At 37.9% G+C, this 18,218-nt stretch overlaps 1 protein-coding gene and 1 long non-coding RNA gene across 5 annotated transcripts in view; one reads left to right on the plus strand and one right to left on the minus strand.

The window, feature by feature from the left end:
* Positions 1–14,997, plus strand: part of LOC125112777 (uncharacterized) — a 78,151-nt gene extending 63,154 nt beyond the window's left edge. Inside the window, exons 2-6 of one of the 3 annotated variants that reach the window (XR_007131248.1) lie at positions 6,721–6,818; positions 7,929–7,993; positions 13,716–13,859; positions 14,436–14,487; positions 14,965–14,997. This is a non-coding gene — a long non-coding RNA (uncharacterized LOC125112777). The remainder of the gene's footprint in view (positions 1–6,720; positions 6,819–7,928; positions 7,994–13,715; positions 13,860–14,435; positions 14,488–14,964) is intronic. The other 2 variants (XR_007131249.1, XR_007131250.1) reach the window with 2 other exon arrangements.
* Positions 7,766–18,218, minus strand: part of MPP7 (MAGUK p55 scaffold protein 7) — a 270,754-nt gene continuing 260,301 nt past the window's right edge. For both annotated transcript variants that reach the window (XM_047755185.1, XM_047755186.1), the window contains exons 14-17: positions 15,678–15,771; positions 14,571–14,679; positions 12,873–13,016; positions 7,766–10,671 (exon numbers count right to left, since the gene is read on the minus strand). In XM_047755185.1, the coding sequence (XP_047611141.1) occupies positions 10,492–10,671; positions 12,873–13,016; positions 14,571–14,679; positions 15,678–15,771 (527 nt within the window). In that variant the 3' untranslated portion in view covers positions 7,766–10,491. The remainder of the gene's footprint in view (positions 10,672–12,872; positions 13,017–14,570; positions 14,680–15,677; positions 15,772–18,218) is intronic.

Here is an 18,218-nt window from a genome sequence, read left to right on the forward strand (position 1 = left end):
CTGTGACCTACACCACAGTTCATGGCAACGCCACATCTTTAACCCACTGAGCGAGGCCAGGGATTGAACCTGCAACTTCATGGTTCCTAGTCAGATTCCTTTCCACTGCACCATGATGGGAACTCTTCAAATGGAAATTCCATTTTTAGTTTTTTTGAGGAATCTCCATACTGTTTTCCATAATGGTTGTACCAATTTACATTCTCACCAACAGTGTAATAAGGGTTCCTTTTTCTCCACATCCTCTCCAGCATTTATTGTTTGTAGACTTTTTGATGATGGCCATTCTTGTTGGTGTAAGGTAGTGGTACCTCATAGTGGTTTTGATTTGCATTTCTCTAATAATTAGTTATGTTTAACAACTTCATCTTTTTTTTGGCAAACTATATGTCTTCTTTGGAGAATTGTCTGTTTATATCTTCTTCCCATCTTTTGATGGGTTTTTTTTTTTTTGGTATTGAGGTGTTTATAAATTTTGGAGATTAATCCCTTGTCAGTCTCTTCATTTGCAAATATTTTGTCCCATTCTGTGGGCTTTTTGTTTCGTTTAGGGTTTCCTTTGCTATGCAGAAACTTTTAAGTTTAATTAAGTCCCATTTGTTTATTTTTGTTTTTTATTGTCATTACTCTTGGAGGTGGGTCTGAGAAGATATTGCTAGGGTTATGTCAAAGAGTTTTTCTCTAAGAGTTTTATAGTATCCAGTCTTATATTTAGGTCTTTAATCCATTTTGAGTTTATTTTTGTGTGTAGTGTTAGGATGTGTTCTAATTTCTTTTTTTTACATGTAGCTGTCCAGTTTCCCAGAACCACTTATTGAAAGGACTGTCTTTTCTCCATTGTGTATTCTTGCCTCCTTTGTCATAGATTAGTTGACTGTAGGTGGATGGGTTTAATTCTGGGCTTTCTGTCCTGTTCTGCTGATCTAGATTTCTGGTTTTTGTGCTAGTACCATATGGTTTTGATGACTGTAGCTTTGCCATATAGTCAGAGGTCAGGGAGCCTGATTCTTACAGCTCCATTTTTCTTTCCTCAGTATGTCTTTGGCTATTATGGGTCTTTTGTGCTTCCAAACAAACTTTAAAATATTTCTTTCTAGTTCTGTGAAAAATGTCCTTGGTAATTTGATGGGGATTGCATTGAATCTTTATATTGCCTTGGGTAGTATAGTTGCTTTGACAATATTGATTCTTCCAATCCAAGAGCATGGTATGTCTTTCCATCTGTTTGTGTCATCTTTGATTTCTTTCATCAGCATCTTATAGTTTTCAGAGTACAGGTCTTTTGTCTCTTTAGGTAGGTGTATTCCTAGGTATTTTATTCTTTGTGATGTGATGGTAAAGGGGATTATTTCCCTAATTTCTCTCTCATACCCTTCATTGTTAACATATAGAAATGCAATCAATTTCTGTGTATTAATTTTGTATCCTGCAACTTTACCAAATTCATTGATGAGCTCTAACAGTTTTCTGGTAGTGTCTTTAGGATTTTCTAGGTATAGTACTCTGTCATCTGAAAATAGTAATAGTTTTACTTCTTCCTTTCCAATCTGGATTCCTTTTATTTCTTTTTCTTCTCAGACTGCTGTGGCTAGGACTTCCAAAACTATGTTGAATAGTAGTGGTGAAAGTGGACATCCTTGTCTTCTTCCTGATCTTAGCTGGAATTTTTTCAGCTTTTCACCATTGAGAATGATGTTAACTATGGGTTTATCATATATAGCCTTTTTTAATGTTGAGGCAGGTTCTGTCTATGCCCACTATCTGGAGGGTTTTTGTTTTGTTTTGTTTTTAATCAGAAATGGGTGTTGGAGGAGTTCTCATCATGGCTCAGTGGTTAATGAACCTGACTAGCAACCATGAGGACATGGGTTTGATCCCTGGCCTCACTTAGTGGGTTAAGGATCTGGCATTGCCATGAGCTGTGGTGTAGGTCACAGATGCAGCTCAATCCTGTGTTGCTGTGGTTGTGGCGTAGGCTGGTGGCTACACCTCCAATCCGACCCCTAGCCTGGGAACCTCCATCTGCCATGGGTGAGGCCCTAAAAAGACAAAAGACAAAAAAAAAAAAAAAAAAGAAAGAAAGAAATGGGTGTTGGATTTTGTCAAAGGTTTTTTTCTGCATCTATTGAGAGGATTATATGGTTTTTATTCTTTAGTTTGTTAATGCGGTGATTGATTTGTGGATATTGAAAATCCTTGCATCCCTGGGATAAATCCCACTTGATCATGGTGTACAATCCTTTTAATGTATTGTTGGATTCAGTTTTCTAATATTTTGTTGAGGATTTTTGCATCTATGCTCATCAGTGATAATGGCTTGAAATTTTCTTTTTTCTTGTGATATCTTTGTCTGGTTTTGGTAGTGACAGTGGCCTCATAGATTGAGTTTGGGAGTGTTCCTTCCTCTGCAATTTTTTGGAATAGTTTCAGAAGGATAGGTGTTAGCTCTTCTCTAAATGTTTGATAGAATTCACCTGTGAAGCTATAGTTTCTACTGTACAGCATAGTGACCCAGTCACACATATGTATACATTCTTTTTTCACATTATCCTCCATCATGTTCCATCATAATTGACTAGATATAGTTCCTTGGGCTGTACAGCAGGATCTCATTGTTTATCTACTCTAAATGCAATAGTTTGCATCTATTAACCCCAGACTCCTAGTCCATCCTACTCCCTTCCCCTCCCCCTTGGTAACCAAGTTCTGTTCTCCAAGTCCATGAGTTTCTTTTCTGTGGAAAGGTTCATTTGTGCCATATATTAGATTCCAGATATGTCATATCATATGGCATTTGTCTTTCTCTTATAAGAGATTTTTTGATGTCCCTTTTGCTCTCCTGAAATGAAATCCATAGCTATAGTGTCATCTGTACAACTAGAAAGAAATCCCATTGTAATTAATGTAAGGGAGAAAAAAAAGGAAAGCAAAAGTAAAATGAGGAGTTCCCATTGTAGCTCAGTGGCTAACGAATCTGACTAGCATCCATGAGGACGCAGGTTCAATATCCCTGGCCTCTCTCAATGGGTTAAGGATCCGGCATTGCCATGAGCTGTGGTGTAGGTTGCAGACGTGGTTCAGATCCTACATTGTAGTGGCTGTGGCGTAGGCAAGCAGCCTGGGAACCTCTGTATGCCACAAGTGCGGCAACAAAAAAAGTAGAATAATACACAGTTTGAGATGTAAATACTCAAGTAGCAGTTCCTCAAAGACAATAGTAATCTAGGCATGGCGTGTGTGCCCTCGACACCCAGAGCTGGATACTGACACCAGGAGTAGTGCTGCCATTAGTGACTTGATGTTCCAAAATAAGGAAAAACTCTTGTAAATTTCTGAAAAAATGAAGTACAGTCTTCTTTTGATTTACATGGTAGCACATTCCTGGAAAAATCAGTGTGTATTATAACCTAGCCAAAATACCACTCATGTTATTCTTTCCCAAGTTGCTTGAGCCAGTGTTTATTTATTTTTTTTCCTTTGAAAAGCTTTTAAGGCAACAAGTTTTCCTGAGCTCAGTTTTAGTCCTATGCCACAGTCTGATAGTCATATCGTTGTTTGCCGAATAATCTGCAGTGTTATTTTTAGTTCCTCCATGATCAGAATACTTTCAAAAATTTGTTGAGTTTTTCTAGGAGGTCTTTTTTTTGGTGTCTGCTTGTTATTTGTTTATAATTCTATTGGACTTTGGTCATTAGAGGTAATTTGAAATATTTCAGTATTTTAGAATTCAATGAGGCTTTTTTTTGTGGCCTGCTTCAGGACTGGGTTTTTTAAGTGCTTCATGTGGCTCTTGATAGGAGGTTTGCAGGAAATGCTCTTGGTTTGCAGGAAAAAGCATTCTTTCCATGGCTATGTGATCAGCCTGAGGAATTGTGATATATGAACCTTCTATAAGCATTTTTCTTCAAGGTCCAAGTATTTTAAAGATTATCAAATAATGTGATTTTATTGACTACTCAGTTTTATTCTGTATCTAAGTTAGATGAACCTTTTGTGTCTTATACCACAGATTAGTAAAGAATGATTTATTGACCCAACTAATAAATAACTGGACTCAATTTTGCTATTGTTATTGTGCCCTCTGCTTTTTATTTGCATCTGCCTGGCCTGTTTTTGTCAATCTTCTTACTTTAAATCTTAACCTTCTCAAAGCATATAGTTGATATCCATTTTTGATATAGCTGAAAAATAGTCTTAAGACTATTTAAAATAGTTTACATGAGTTTATGCCATTTAAATCTGTAATAAGAGATCCATTTGCATTGTATTTACTTTTAATTCCACAGGTGATTGCCTTCAAATACTTTTAAAATTTTAACTGGACTTGCCATCATGGCTTAGCAGAAACGAATCCAACTAGGAACCATAAGGTTGCAGGTTCAATCCCTGGCCTCGCTCAATGGGTTAAGGATCTGGCTTTGCTGTGAGCTGTGGTGTAGGCTGCAGACATGGCTTGGATTTGGCATTGCTGTGGCTGTGGTGTAGGCTGGCAGCAACAGCTCCAATTCGACCCCTAGCCTGAGAACCTCCATATGGCGCAGGGGCAGCCCTAAAAAGAAAAAAAAATTAACTCATATTTAAGTACATTTGTATTTCTTCTTTCTTTCATCCTCAGTGTTTTGGTATTTTCTAGGTTCCTAACAGCAATATATTTTCCTAAGTTATGACTTTATGCTGTATAGCTCTTCATTAACGTTTACCATTATTGTATTGTTTTGTGGCCCTGTTATTTAAATATCGTTCTATTTAGGTCTTTTCTTTGTTGAAGTGGAGCCAATGATCACAAACAGCTCATCTCCTACTAACTAGCAGAGTGCCTGGCGCAGAGAAGGGCCTCAACAAATGGAACCTTAAGATATTACTAGAGCCCAAGTCAAATTAAACAAAGAGGTATTAACTTCATTCAAAATAGTAGACTCACAACCACAATCAATTCGTAAATCCAAAAACATAAGAACAAGTTTCTCCAAATTTAAATTTTATCCATATGGTGAAGAAATGAAAAGTGAACCCAAGAAAAATAAAATTTAAATGGAGTCTCTTGCTTTAGTTTACTCAGTAGGTGCCAGAATGTTTTAAAATTCCTTGTATCACTGAAGGGCACAGGACAGGACAGCAAAAAGACCACCTTTAGTAAGTGAAAGTAAGTACTAGGAGTGGCCTGAGTTGTTGCAGGACATGGCTTTTTTTTTTTTTTGTCTTTTTAGGCCTGCACCCATGGCATGTGGAAGTTCCCAGACTAGAGACTGAATCAGAGCCACAGCTGCCAGCCAAAGCTGCCAGCCACAGCTGCCGGCCACAGCTACTAGGTATATGAGCCACGTCTGTGACCTACACCACAGCTCACAGCAAAGCCAGATCCTTAACCCACTGAGCGGGGCCAGGGATCAAACCCACACCCTCATGGATACTGGTTGGGTTCATTACCGCTGAGCCATGACTGGAACTCCAGACATGGCTTTCCACGGGGGGTGCTTTCAGCAGCAAGTAAACAGCCTAATGGTAACATTTTAAACAGAACATGTTTTTCCTGTTTTCTTGAGATATAATTAACATAACATTGTGAAAGCTTAAGGTAGACAATGTGATGATTGGATATATGTGTGTATGGTGAAATGAGAATCACCGTAAGTTTATTTAACACTCCCGTCACCTCACATAATTACATTTCTCTGTGTGTGTGTGTGGGCAACATTTAAGATTTCTTTTAGCAACTTTCAAGTATGCAATACAGTATTGTTAACTTTAGTTACCAGGCTGTACCAGAGGTCCCCAGAACTTACTCATCTTCTAACTGGCAATTTGTACCCTTTGCCCAGTGTCTCCCCTTTCCCCTCCAACCCTGGTGACTGCATTCTACTTTCTATGACTTTTTTAAGATTCCACATATAAGTGAGAGCATATAGCTATTTTTCTTCCTTTGACTTATTTAGCATATGCCCTCAAGGTATAACATGTTGTCCTCCAAGGCGGAATTTCCTTATTCCTAATTGTTGGATGATATTTCTTTGGGTGTGCGCACGCATATGAGTGTGTGTGTGTATTTCCCCATCCTTTATCCGTCCATGTGTTGATGGAAACTTGTTTCCTTATCTTGGATCTTGTGAGCCGTGTTGCAGTGAACATAGGGGTGCAGGTCTCTTTTCAAAATACTGATTTCAGGAGTTCCCATTGTGGTGCGGCAGAAATGAATCCAACTAGGAACCGTGAGGTTGCAGGTTTGATCCCTGGCCTCGCTCAGTGGGTTAAGGATCTGTGTTGCCATGAGCTGTGGTGTAGGTTGCCGATGAGGCTCAGATCTGGCATTGCTGTGGCTGTGGCACAGGCCAGCAGCTGCAGCTCCGCTTAGACCCCTAGCCTGGGAACGTCCATATGCCGAGGGTGAGGCCCTAAAAAAAAAAAAAGCAAATAAATAAATAAATAGTCTGATTTGTTTTTTTGTCTTCAGGGCTGCACACACAGCATATGGAGGTCCCCAGTCTAGGGGTCTTATTGGGGCTATAGCTGCCGGCCTACACCACAGCCACAGCAATGCCAGATCCGAGCCACGTCTGTGACCTACACCACAGTTCATGGCAACACCGGATCCCTGACCCACTGAGTGAGGCCAGGGAATGAACCCGAGACCTCATGGATACTAGTCAGGTTCGTTACTGATTAGCCATGACGTGAACTTATTTTTTGTTTTTAACTTAAAAATTAAAAAAAATTTTTTTCCAGGCCAAGAGTTGAACCAGTACCCCCACAGAGACAGGCCGGATCATTAACCAACTTCGCCATAGCAGGAACTCCAGCTACTTTTAAATTGTGATGTGAGAGTGAGTATTAAAAAACCTGAGCTCATGATTATTGAATACGTCTATCCCAGGTTTTGTTCCAAGCACTTTATGTGGATCCATGCTTTCATTTCATGCCCACAACAATCCTATGAGGTAATAAGCCCTATTATTATCTCCTTTTTTTTCTGAGGAGAAAAATGAGTGACCAGTGAGACTAAATGAGGTTGTAAAAGTAGGACTAGGCAAAGCCAGAAACTGAACTCAACAATTCTGGCTGCTCCTATTACTTCCTACAGTCTCTCAGCGGAAGCAGAGCCGGGCTCATTGGCTCAACTGCTGGAGCAAGGCCAATGTTAATTACAACTAGCTTGTCTGGATAAGCAGGTGGCAGTGTGTCCTCAGAGGCACAGCTGAAAAAGTTTAGCTTGGCCTAGCTGGATCCTGGGTGAGGAGGTGGGGAAGGCTTCCTGATGGGGAGGGTTGTAGGGGCTGAGGGGGGTCGGGAGGTGGTGTTCCCACCATGGACGCCAGGATCAGCCACCCTCCTCTCTAGCGAATTCATCTCTCCGACAACCTTGATGAAACCCATTCATGTTTGAAACAAATATGAAATTATTTTTCTTTCATTTTAATGCTGTACCTGCAGCATGTGGAAGTTTCCAGCCTGGGGGTCAGATGGGAGCTGCAGCTACCACCCACGCCACAGCAACACCAGATCCGAGCCGCATCTGCAAACTATGCCACAGCTTGCGGCAATGCCAGATCCTTAACCCAATGAGCAAGGCCAGGGGTCAAACCCCCATTGTCACGGAGACTATGTCGGGTTCTTAACCCACTGAGCCACAGTGGGAACTCCAAAATTTAATGTCTAACATAGCAAGTTCAAATCAATCACTTGGTGTCGGTAAAAAACAGAATTTGTTCTCCTGTTGGAAACTGTGTCGCAGATACCAAGTGCAAGGACAATTTTCAAGTATGTACACACATAATTTGAAGATACTTTATTAAGATCAAAGGTTTTCCATGACATTTATTTATAAACTCTTCCTAGTCAAAAAGAAAATAAATAATAAAAATCTATATCCTTAGGAATCTTTTAACAACAGTTTTGTTTTACATGTTTGTCCATTTTAAATTATTACAATTTAGATACACTCAGTCATTACACAACACCGGGAAAGCCAGCCTTAAAGATATCGATAACATCTGTATTGGTAAGTAAAATAATGGTAAGAAATTGTATTTCAATTTCACCTTTTAAAAAAAAATTCTCCTTTGTTAATGATGGGAATATAGACTTATCTTCTTGATCTTGGATTTCCAAATATATGGACTTAAAAAAATAAATACTCCTATTTTTTCAAATAGTGCTGACACTGTCTTGGGAGCAGGCTGCCTAAAGAACTAGCCCCCTCCTGCTAGAAAGAGAAGTCAGTATGTAGAATCAAGTACAGAATCAAGGGCCCTCTGCAACATTTATCAACAAACCCTTGACTAGGCCCTGCCTTTTGAAATTTTTAACCGCATCTCTTTCTGAGCATTAAAGTGGCCGTGTCAACATCACTTGCAAGACTATATATGTATATTCCCTGATAAAAGATTTCTCATATTGCCAAAGTGCCCCTTTTCATTATTTTAAAAATTACTGTTCAGCTCTAGTGTAAAAATGGAGAACGGGTGGACAATTACATTTTTATAACACCTCCATCACCACCGCCACCAAAAAGGACACCGTTTCCACCACTCTATATAACTTCTATGCCCACAGTAAAGAATTGAGACAATGAGCTGCAAATGGAAAAAAAAAAAAAAAAAAAAAAACAACCAAAGCAAAAACAAACCGTGGACTAGTTTGGAACAAAGAATTCGGACTGCCTAAATTATAAGTCATTTCCTATTACTCTTTGCATAGGAAGTCTGGATTTATCGGAAATTTCAGTCAGGATTCAGAGTCTATTCCACCCAAACCATCTAAGGAAGGTTTGTATTTTCTTAGACCAGCCACACCGCTTTAAAGTGTGGCTTCAGTATCAGATCTGGCAACCCTCCCAACCCCTTTTTAAACGACACTGCTTACTACTACTTAATTAGCTTAGAATCTCCTACGTGGATTATGTTGTTAAGTAACCTTGTCTGGTTATCTCCCTATTTTGCTGTGTGTATCAAGATGTGAAATAGGACATGTCTGAAGGAAATCCAGTGAATCATGCTATGAAATGCACTGGGCACCCAAGACACACCTGTGGATCTGCGTACAGATAAAGGTCAAATATTTACATGGAATGTCGACCTTGACTTATAAAACTACTATTTTAAATTTCGACACTGTTCCATACCATTTATTTTATGAATATCCCCTTTGATTATTAAAAAAATATGCCTTTCAGCTATTTCATAAATATATAAAATGTTACTACATTCTATTTTTCCTTAAACAGGACATCTAAACTCTCTTTACAAATCAACAAAAAATAAATCTTTTTTTTTTCCTGTTTGAAAGTCACAGATGCAATGATTTTTGACTGGCAGGGTCTTACTGCATTCAAGAATGGGAGAACATTTCTCTTACACAACGAATGGACGTTTCTGGTGTTTAATTTACTCGCCAAAGATCAGTAGTATCAAAGGAAAATGAGAGATCCCACCTAAATATTTACAATATAAGAATCTTTCTCAAGTTTCTTTAAAAATGGCAAGATTAGGGTGGTATCTGGCCAGTATTAAGAAATATTTCGATGACAAATAAGTTAACTTTACATACCAAGTTTTCTAAAATACATCTTACAGGGCAATTTAAATATATGGTGGTCAGCTGCACATATTTGAAAAATGATCCCATTTCCTTAAACTGTATCAGTAACATGGAGAAGCTCCTTTTAGAATAAGAATCATCCTTCTAATTTAGTGAGAAAAATCCATAGCCAGATAACTGGTTCCAGAATTTCTGGGGATTCCAGAAATGTCTGAGGATTTACAAATAAAAATGTCTTTCATCATCACTACTTGCACCAAGATATCACCATTCTTACTAAGATAAAGCCATACGGAAAGGTTTTTGGTTTCCTATGTAATAGTTTTTTAAAAGTCCACCTTCTCTTATTAACCATTTGTTGAGTCACTGATACATGCGCTCACAAGACCGTCTCAAGCTATGACACAAAGGCCACTCACTAAGGCAAATTTGCAGGAACTCCTTTAAAGAAAGATTCTGAAATGCACACCCTGTGAATTGATTGTGTCTCAATAAGGAGAAGGTTGCACTTTTAGAAAAGTATAATCCACCCCAAAGACAGCAAAGAGGGCTTGACTGGAGCTGCTCAAGGCTACAGAGTTAACAATCAGCAGCGAACATGCAACCCAATGCCAGTGACTGGGTCTGAGACCAGCTGAAGCGCTGAACTCCCATATATATTCTTTAGCTCTGTCTCTCTAAAAAGTCCCTCCTCACCTTGGAAACAGATACATATTCAAGACAACCCGAAGGTCCAAAGCTCTGCTCAGAATACAGTACTGTGCAAATTTTGATCTTGGATCTTACTCAAACACTATGTTTGAAATGAGGCTGTAAGAAGATAGAAAAACAACAACATTTGATTTTAACCAAGATTTTACATCTATAACAGTGATACAGATTAAAAACCCCTACCTCCACCAGGGTGACTGATTCAGTCGTGCACGCTACCAAAACGGAAATTATGGCAATTTCTCTTCCTTATGAATGTAACCAGCTCACTGGAACCCAGTGGGTGTCTGTCTCTAATTTGTCGAAAGTCATTTTTAGCTCATTGAATGCCGCGGTGAGGTCATCATTTACTATAATTTTGTCAAAAAGATGACCATATTGATTTTCCATTATTTGGGCAGATTTAATCATTTCTTGAAAGTCTTCTTCCTACAAAAGGAAGTATTTTTAAAAAATTAAACAGGCAATTTCATTACTTCGCATCAGTGCAAACAACTGGTTGACCTAATGCTGCTGTTTTGTGTTCACTATTTCACTTCAGCTATGAAAGAAAATGATCCTTTTTAACTGCAAGATCTTCAGTAAGCCTGAATGTCTACTACTGTCTCTGATTTGCTTGTAACTAAACTGCTCTGACAAGAGTCCAACCTTACGAGTTTGAGGTTCATCAGTCACTCACTTATCACTGCAAGGATATTTCAGTATTAAAATAGATACAGGGAGAGAAGAACAGTTTACTCTGAGGCTTTGACTGCACTGTTCATGCTTATTCGTAGCAAGGAAGGCATAACAAACCACTTTTTCAGAATTGGATCCACTTATAAAAGGACACTAATACCAGGTCCTTCTATATACATCTCTGCAGAAGTGGGTCAGGGCCCTTCACACTCACCTTTCAAAAAAAATTTTTTAATTACATACATTTTTGAAACCAGGAAGAAATTTAATTGCTTATGTAACAGGACTATGAACATAAATGCGAGTTAAATCTTAAGACTGTTATTTATTGTCTTCAGTGAGAAACCTTTAAATAGTACAATACTCTAATAAATAGTATGATCATTCTTTAGACTGCAACATACTGGAGTTGTTTCAGAATCCACATGTGAGTGTCACAACAACAAAGATTTTACGTTTTAATTTTATACCTGTGATGTCTATGATGTCAACTCACATATGATGTTCCTGAGTAATTAACATCATAACAGTATCTACTCAGGATGGTTGTACATTGTCAAAACTGTAGAAAACAGATACTTCTCAAATACTGGGAATCAAAAACATAATCTATGTGGCGGCCACATCATTTACACATTAATATAGACTACGGTTAAAGAGTCATTCATTAAGAGAGGGAGGGGAAAAGGAGCTCTTGACATTACATTTCTTTGCTTCTTATTTTTAATCCCAAAGTAGAACAAATTATCTTCATGTTAATAAGAACAACAATGAAAGGCCTTGCCAGAAGTCATTCTAGTCCCTGATGTATCCCAGCTGCCATTTCTAACTAACTTCAAATATCCTTATTGAATAATACAAGTCTACTTGCCTTACACCAACCGAAAATGATGGTTTTTCTTTTACTACGCTAAATACGAAGTTGATGCAAGGAGACAAAAGGGAAAATTACTAAATTTTTCGTCTAGACTATTAATGAGTGATAGGAACTAACTTTGGTGTTTTTCCCTTTAAAAATAAAGCTAAAGCTAGCTGAATCCAACTGCAGCAGCTGGGTTGCTGTGGAGGCACAGGTTTGATCCCCAGCCCAGTACAGTGGGTGCAGGACTGGGCATTGCTGCAGCTGTGGCATAGGTTGCAGCTGGGGCTCAGATTCAATTACTGGCCCAGGAACTTCCACATGTCACCAGTATGGCTAAAAAAGAAGAAATAGTAGTAGTAGTAATAATAATAAGGCTAGTTGATCACAAAAAGGAACAAAACAGTACCATTTGTAGCAACATGGATAGACCTAGAGATTATCACACAAAGTGAAGTTAGAAAGAGACAAGTACCATATGATATCACTTTTATGTGGAATCTAAAATATGGTACAAATGAACAAATCTACAAAACAGAAACACACTTAGAGAACAGCCTTGTGGTTGAGGGATGTGGGGGTGGACTGGGAGTTTGGGCTTAGCAGATGCAAACCTGTATATATACAATGCATAAACAACAAGGTCCTACTGTAGAGCACAAGAAACTACAGTCAATATCCGGTGATAAACCATAACGGAAGAGAATATGAAAAAATATATCTATACACAACTGATCACTTTGGTGTATAGCATAAATTAACACAACACTGTAAATCAACTATATTTCAATAAAATTTAAAAAAGAAGGCTAGTTGAAAACTCAGTGGTCTGATTTTTACGTGTGCCTACAAATCTCTTATAAGTATGCGTAATAGCATACGAAATGGTTTTGAGTCAATGTAATATGAAGATCCATTCACAGAAGCACAAAAAGCAGTTAATTCCAGAATGTATGTACCTAAATACAAGTCTATCTTGCATGGATGTTTGGATCACAACTTCATCTAGTGTAGTCTTCCCAAGGTAGTCCCTCCTGCATACAGGATTTTAAGTGCTGCTTACGCATGTTCCGCAAAGCAGCATCATACTTACTGTAAAGGGCTTTGCAGCACCTTGGTCATCTCTGCTTGAAATAATCTTTGCATTTTTTCTTGTCTCCCTCAAACGCTCTATTGATGGCGGTTTTATAAATATCACATAGGGCTTAAATTCTAGTGTCCTTAAGTGCTTTACTGTCTGCAAGGAAGAAAATAAATTTTGTCATAGTTCTACATAATTCAGGAGTGAATTTTTTTTTTTTTTGTCTTTTTGCCTTTTTCTTGAGCCGCTCCCATGGCATATGGAGGTTTCCAGGCTAGGGGTTGAATCAGAGCTGTAGCCACCAGCCTACACCAGAGCCACAGCAACTCGGGATCCGAGCTGTGGCTGCAACCCACACTGCAGGTCACGGCAATACTGGATCCTTAACCCACTGAGCAAGGAAGGGCAGGGATTGAACCCGCAACCTCATGGTTCCTAGTCGGATTCATTAACCACTGCGCCATGATGGGAACTTCAGGAGTGAACTTTTATAATAAAACTGAATTTTCCTTGTAGGGAGAAAATTCCTTAACATTATTTCCTAATGAAGATTAGTAGGTCTTTCAATATATTATCATTCAATTCAATTCATATCAGTTGTTGACAATTAAATGTAATAAACCCCTTTGAAAAGATGGAGAATGCAGCTTGCCTTTAGAAATGCTTTGACATATGCCATAATTAATACTGAACAGAAGCAGCTAAAAATAAGATGAAACTTGGTTTTATATCTAATACCCAAAAGATGCTATGAGTTAAGTAACTTTCTTTCAATGGAAGTCTCCCAACTGTCCCATTTCAGCCTCTTCCTAATCTCAGCTGAGGTCTCCCCTTTCCTTTCATTCTACCCTTTAGAGGCCCCTTCAAGGGCAAGCTTCCTGCTTTTCACGAAGGACCTCAACACGCCCTGTGGGTAACCAGGAAGATGCTGCGGGCTGCGTTTCTACTGGGGGACCAGGGAATGGATCGTTTCATCCACTGGCACTACGTCCAGTGTCTGTGAGTTCCCAGGGGGCTGCCAGCTCTACCCAACAGCTGCGCTAAGATGTCACACGGGACAGTTCCTGGGAGATGCCTGGGCTCTTGCCAGGGGTTGCTCTTCTAGGACAGTTACAGAACCAAAATCAGTGAAACAGAACCAAGAGCCCAAATGTCCACTGTTAAACACCGAGGAGTTCCCATGGTGGCTCAGCAGGTTAAGAACCCAACTAGGATCTGTGAGGGTGCGGGTTTGATCCCTGGCCTCACTCTGGGTAAGATCAAGTGTTGCTGCAGGCTGTGGAGTAGGTTGCAGGTGCTGGGGTTGTGGCGTGGGCTGGCAGCTGCAGCTCCGATTGGACCACTTCGCCCAGGAACTTCCATTCAGTGCAGATGCACCAAGGAACACTGAGAATAATGCATACCTAAGAATACATTATACACATATGTTTTAAATACAAAATACATGGAAGAAATATCTAAGAGTCACTATACTTGGCAAACATCGAATCTAAACAAGACCTACAAATAAAAATCTCAAGGCTTCCCTGACCCCTCTTTCTAATAATAATAGTCTTTTTTTTTTTTTCTTTTCAGCAGACTTCCTAAATTACATCTAAATGCTTTTGTTGCCTTAGGAAAGTCTAAAGTGAGTAGATTTCAGATTTATTCCATACTGAACGGCTCAAATGTGGGCCCAGAAGGGTGTTGAATAGTTCATTGTTCACTTACGTGAGGCTGAACATCCAGCAAGCAAACTTTGTTCTTAGCTAGGACAGACCGAACCGAGTCTATACTTGTGCCATAATAATTGTTTTTATATTCGCCATATTCAATAAACCTGTAGAAAATCAGAATCATTTGTAAATTTTATATACATATATATATATATATATGTATGGCAAGGCATAATGCATACACATGAAGTATGTTTTTTGAACATCTAATTTTTAACTGCTTTAAACAAAATAAATCGGTCCAAGTACTCCAGAATGTCAATTTCAAAAAAAAAAAAACCTTCTATTTTACATTTTCAAATCAGTAACACTTGCTTGTATTACACTTAAGCAGAAAAAAGTACTTTAGTCCAGCAGTACTCTAATGTCTTCCATCACCTCTTTTTCAGAATGCCGTGCAATAAAACAGTGAATAAGCTGAACAATAGAAACTACTGAAATTTCACTGCACATGAAAGAATAACCAAGCTCAGCTTTAGAACTCGAGGAGTTGGTTGGTGGCTAATGGAACCAGAGCAGCAGATTACGTGCTATAAAAACACAATCGCTGCACCAAATGCAAAAAAAAAGGCATTTTGATGTTTCAATAAAATCCCACAATCCTGCATTAAAACACACATTGCTCCCTGATACCCTGTAATATTCATGCTTAAGCAAATGGAAAACCTGGGGAAAGGAGACTTTAGGGCTAGCTAAAGGATATGGTACAAGCATAATGATGAACATTATTTCAATTTTTGAAGAGCCAATAGGGGAGGAGTGTGGAAAAGATGGGATTTGGGGATCAGTGGTAGGTTTTTAAAATAAAGTTCTATCCAAATTCTATGTTACGATCCAACTAGTAGGCTAGAAAGGTGTCACACTAGTATACCAGCAACCTTCCCTCATTCTTCAAAATAATCCCTAGGCATTCAACTTAGCAGAAACAGTGGCTCTAGGTTATTAAAAATTATGGGCAAAGACTGTAATAACTACAAACAGAATTATCTTTTTATCAGTTTCAAATCCAATTGTAAAGGTGAAAATTCATCTGTAGCTGGATACATAGGCATATTGCTTAAAAACGAGAGTCCCACAAATATTCTAAGAAGCTTCCACATACTTGTTATTTTGTACATCTGTCTCAAATAAATGCTTGGAAATGAAAATATATTCAACGCCATCACTCTCCTGGCTTCTTCTTGGTCTGGTGGTATCTGTGATTTAATTAAAAAGAGTTTAGAAAAGTCTGCATCAGCCACCCTAAGGAAATGACTAAAAAAGAAACTATCATGTATTTGCTTAAAGGAGTTTTCTTAAACGAGATTTTAAAACTTAAAAAAGCAAATTAGATAATAAAATATAGGAATGTCATTAATTCAGTTTTTCCATCCATATTAAAGTTATATTGATTTGAAGATAGATTCAAAATTAAATTGCATTATGTTTATGCTATTAATTATTTTGAAGAGGCTATATACTATGTTAATTAAATGAAAATGGCATTTCACCCCTTGAGGAAAAACTCCTCTCTTTTGCAAATATTATCATTATTTATTGATTCTTATTCACTGAAGCAAGCCTACTGCCCACTAGGTTGTAAAGTAAACTCTAAAATTATTTTACTATACTCCACACATGGCACAGTGTATGCCATCAATATTTTGTTTTACTAATCAGAGTCAGACCTCTATGTGCTATTTATTCCTCCTTTTCAAAATTATAAATGTCTTCTTGAAATACAAGTGAACTTCTAAACTTTGAGTAATTTTGTCTCTTGAGCAATTATTTGCTATTGAATTATTTATAACGGACCACAGAATAAAGGATTAACTTTAAACCCCAAACCCAAAACAAAACAAAATCCCACCATTACCACTAACAAAAAAACCAAACACCAAAAAACAAGAAATCTAAGGAATTACAGTGCTGACATGGCAAGTGAAAAACTGACTATAGGCCATCCTTCCTGCTGATTACAACAAAAAACTCTGGACCCAAAATAACTACTTTTGTTTTGAGGACTTTGAAAAATAAATAAAGTAGGTAGACTGTGAGGGGAGTAACCTCCCCAGGGAAGAGTTTTATTTCCTCTTAGCTTTGCCTTATGGGTGGGGTCATTCACAAAGCAACATGGTAGAATATGTGATTGAATTTCAAGACAAGCCCTGACTTTCTGGTAAAAAGAACAGGGCGGGGGGTGGGGGGCGGGAAATAAGCCCCTCTAAGTTGAAGAGTATGGAAGGAATCCAGGAAGGGAGAGAGCTGGAGAAGTAAATATTCTAATTCTGTGCACAAACCAATTCTAGTCTAAGAATAATCCCTAAGCTAAACACATGTAGTTCAGAGTCAAACCAACATAGCAGAGTTTTAAGACATGAACTAAGATTAGATACACAAAGTCTCAGCCTAACCCACAAGCAACACCCCTAAACCAATGCAGAAAAGGCTTAGAGAACTGAGCTGAGATTTGCACTACACACACAAGTAGCAGGCCCAAACAAACACAGCAAAAGTTTAGAGAACTGATGTGAGATTTAAACCATAACTTACAGAAAAATAAGAGAAAACTTCCAGTCTAAACATAAACTAGTTGATTACTTGCTAAAATAAGAACATCAGTATTCTCTAGAATAGTGTAATAGGACCTGGAGTTGATACAGCATTGCATTTATAATACTCAGAGTGGCAATTTAAAATTATTCAACATAAAAGAACTGAGAAAATAAGGTAATGTATTTCTCAAAGGGAAAGATAATAGATGGCAACCCTGAAGGACCAAAAGTTAGAACTATGAGACAAAGGCGTATAACTGTGCTTCATAAGGTAAAGGAAAACACCTGAAATGGATGAAAATATGAATTAGTAGAGAAATAGAAGCTATTAGTAGAGAAATAGAAATATGAAGAACAAAATGGAAAATTTAGATCTGAAACATACAATATTTTACAAAAACAAACCACTAGATGGGCTCAGTAGCAGAATGGAGATGACAGGGAAAAAAGCCAGAGAACTTGTAGATAGATCAATAGTACTTATAAAATCTGGGCAACAAAGAGAAAAAAGATTGAAAAAAATATAAATGGAGCCCTAGGGACCTGCATGAAAATACCGAACTGTCTAACAGATGTGTTAATGGGAATGCCAGAAGATACTGAAAAAAGACTAAGTCTTAAAAAACAAACAAAAAAAATTTTGAAGAAATAATGACCCCAAAATGCTAAAATTTTGTTAAAGACATACACATTTCAGAGGCTCAACAAATCCCAAATAGGATAAACTCAAAGAAAATAATGCCTGGACACATCATAACCAAATGACTAAAAACCAAAGACATAGAAAAAAAATCTTGAAAGCATTTAGAAAAAAAATACAAGGGAATAATGATTTCCATGACTACAGAATTCTTACCATATATTATAAAAACAAGAAATCAATGAAATAATATCCTTTAAGTACTCAAGGAAAATACCTTCAACTAAAATATCCTTCAGGATTAAAGGCGATATAAAGACCTTCTCAGATGAAGAGAAACTAGTAGAATTCATCACCAGATCTGCTCTAAAAGAAATATTTAAACAAATTTTTTAGGCTGAAAGGAAATATGAAGAAGGAAATATATCTTCAGGATGAAGAAAGAAGAGAAAGAATAAATAGTTGAGTA

Source organism: Phacochoerus africanus, chromosome 12 (assembly GCF_016906955.1).
Source record: "Phacochoerus africanus isolate WHEZ1 chromosome 12, ROS_Pafr_v1, whole genome shotgun sequence".
In the NCBI taxonomy this organism is placed as follows: domain Eukaryota; kingdom Metazoa; phylum Chordata; class Mammalia; order Artiodactyla; family Suidae; genus Phacochoerus; species Phacochoerus africanus.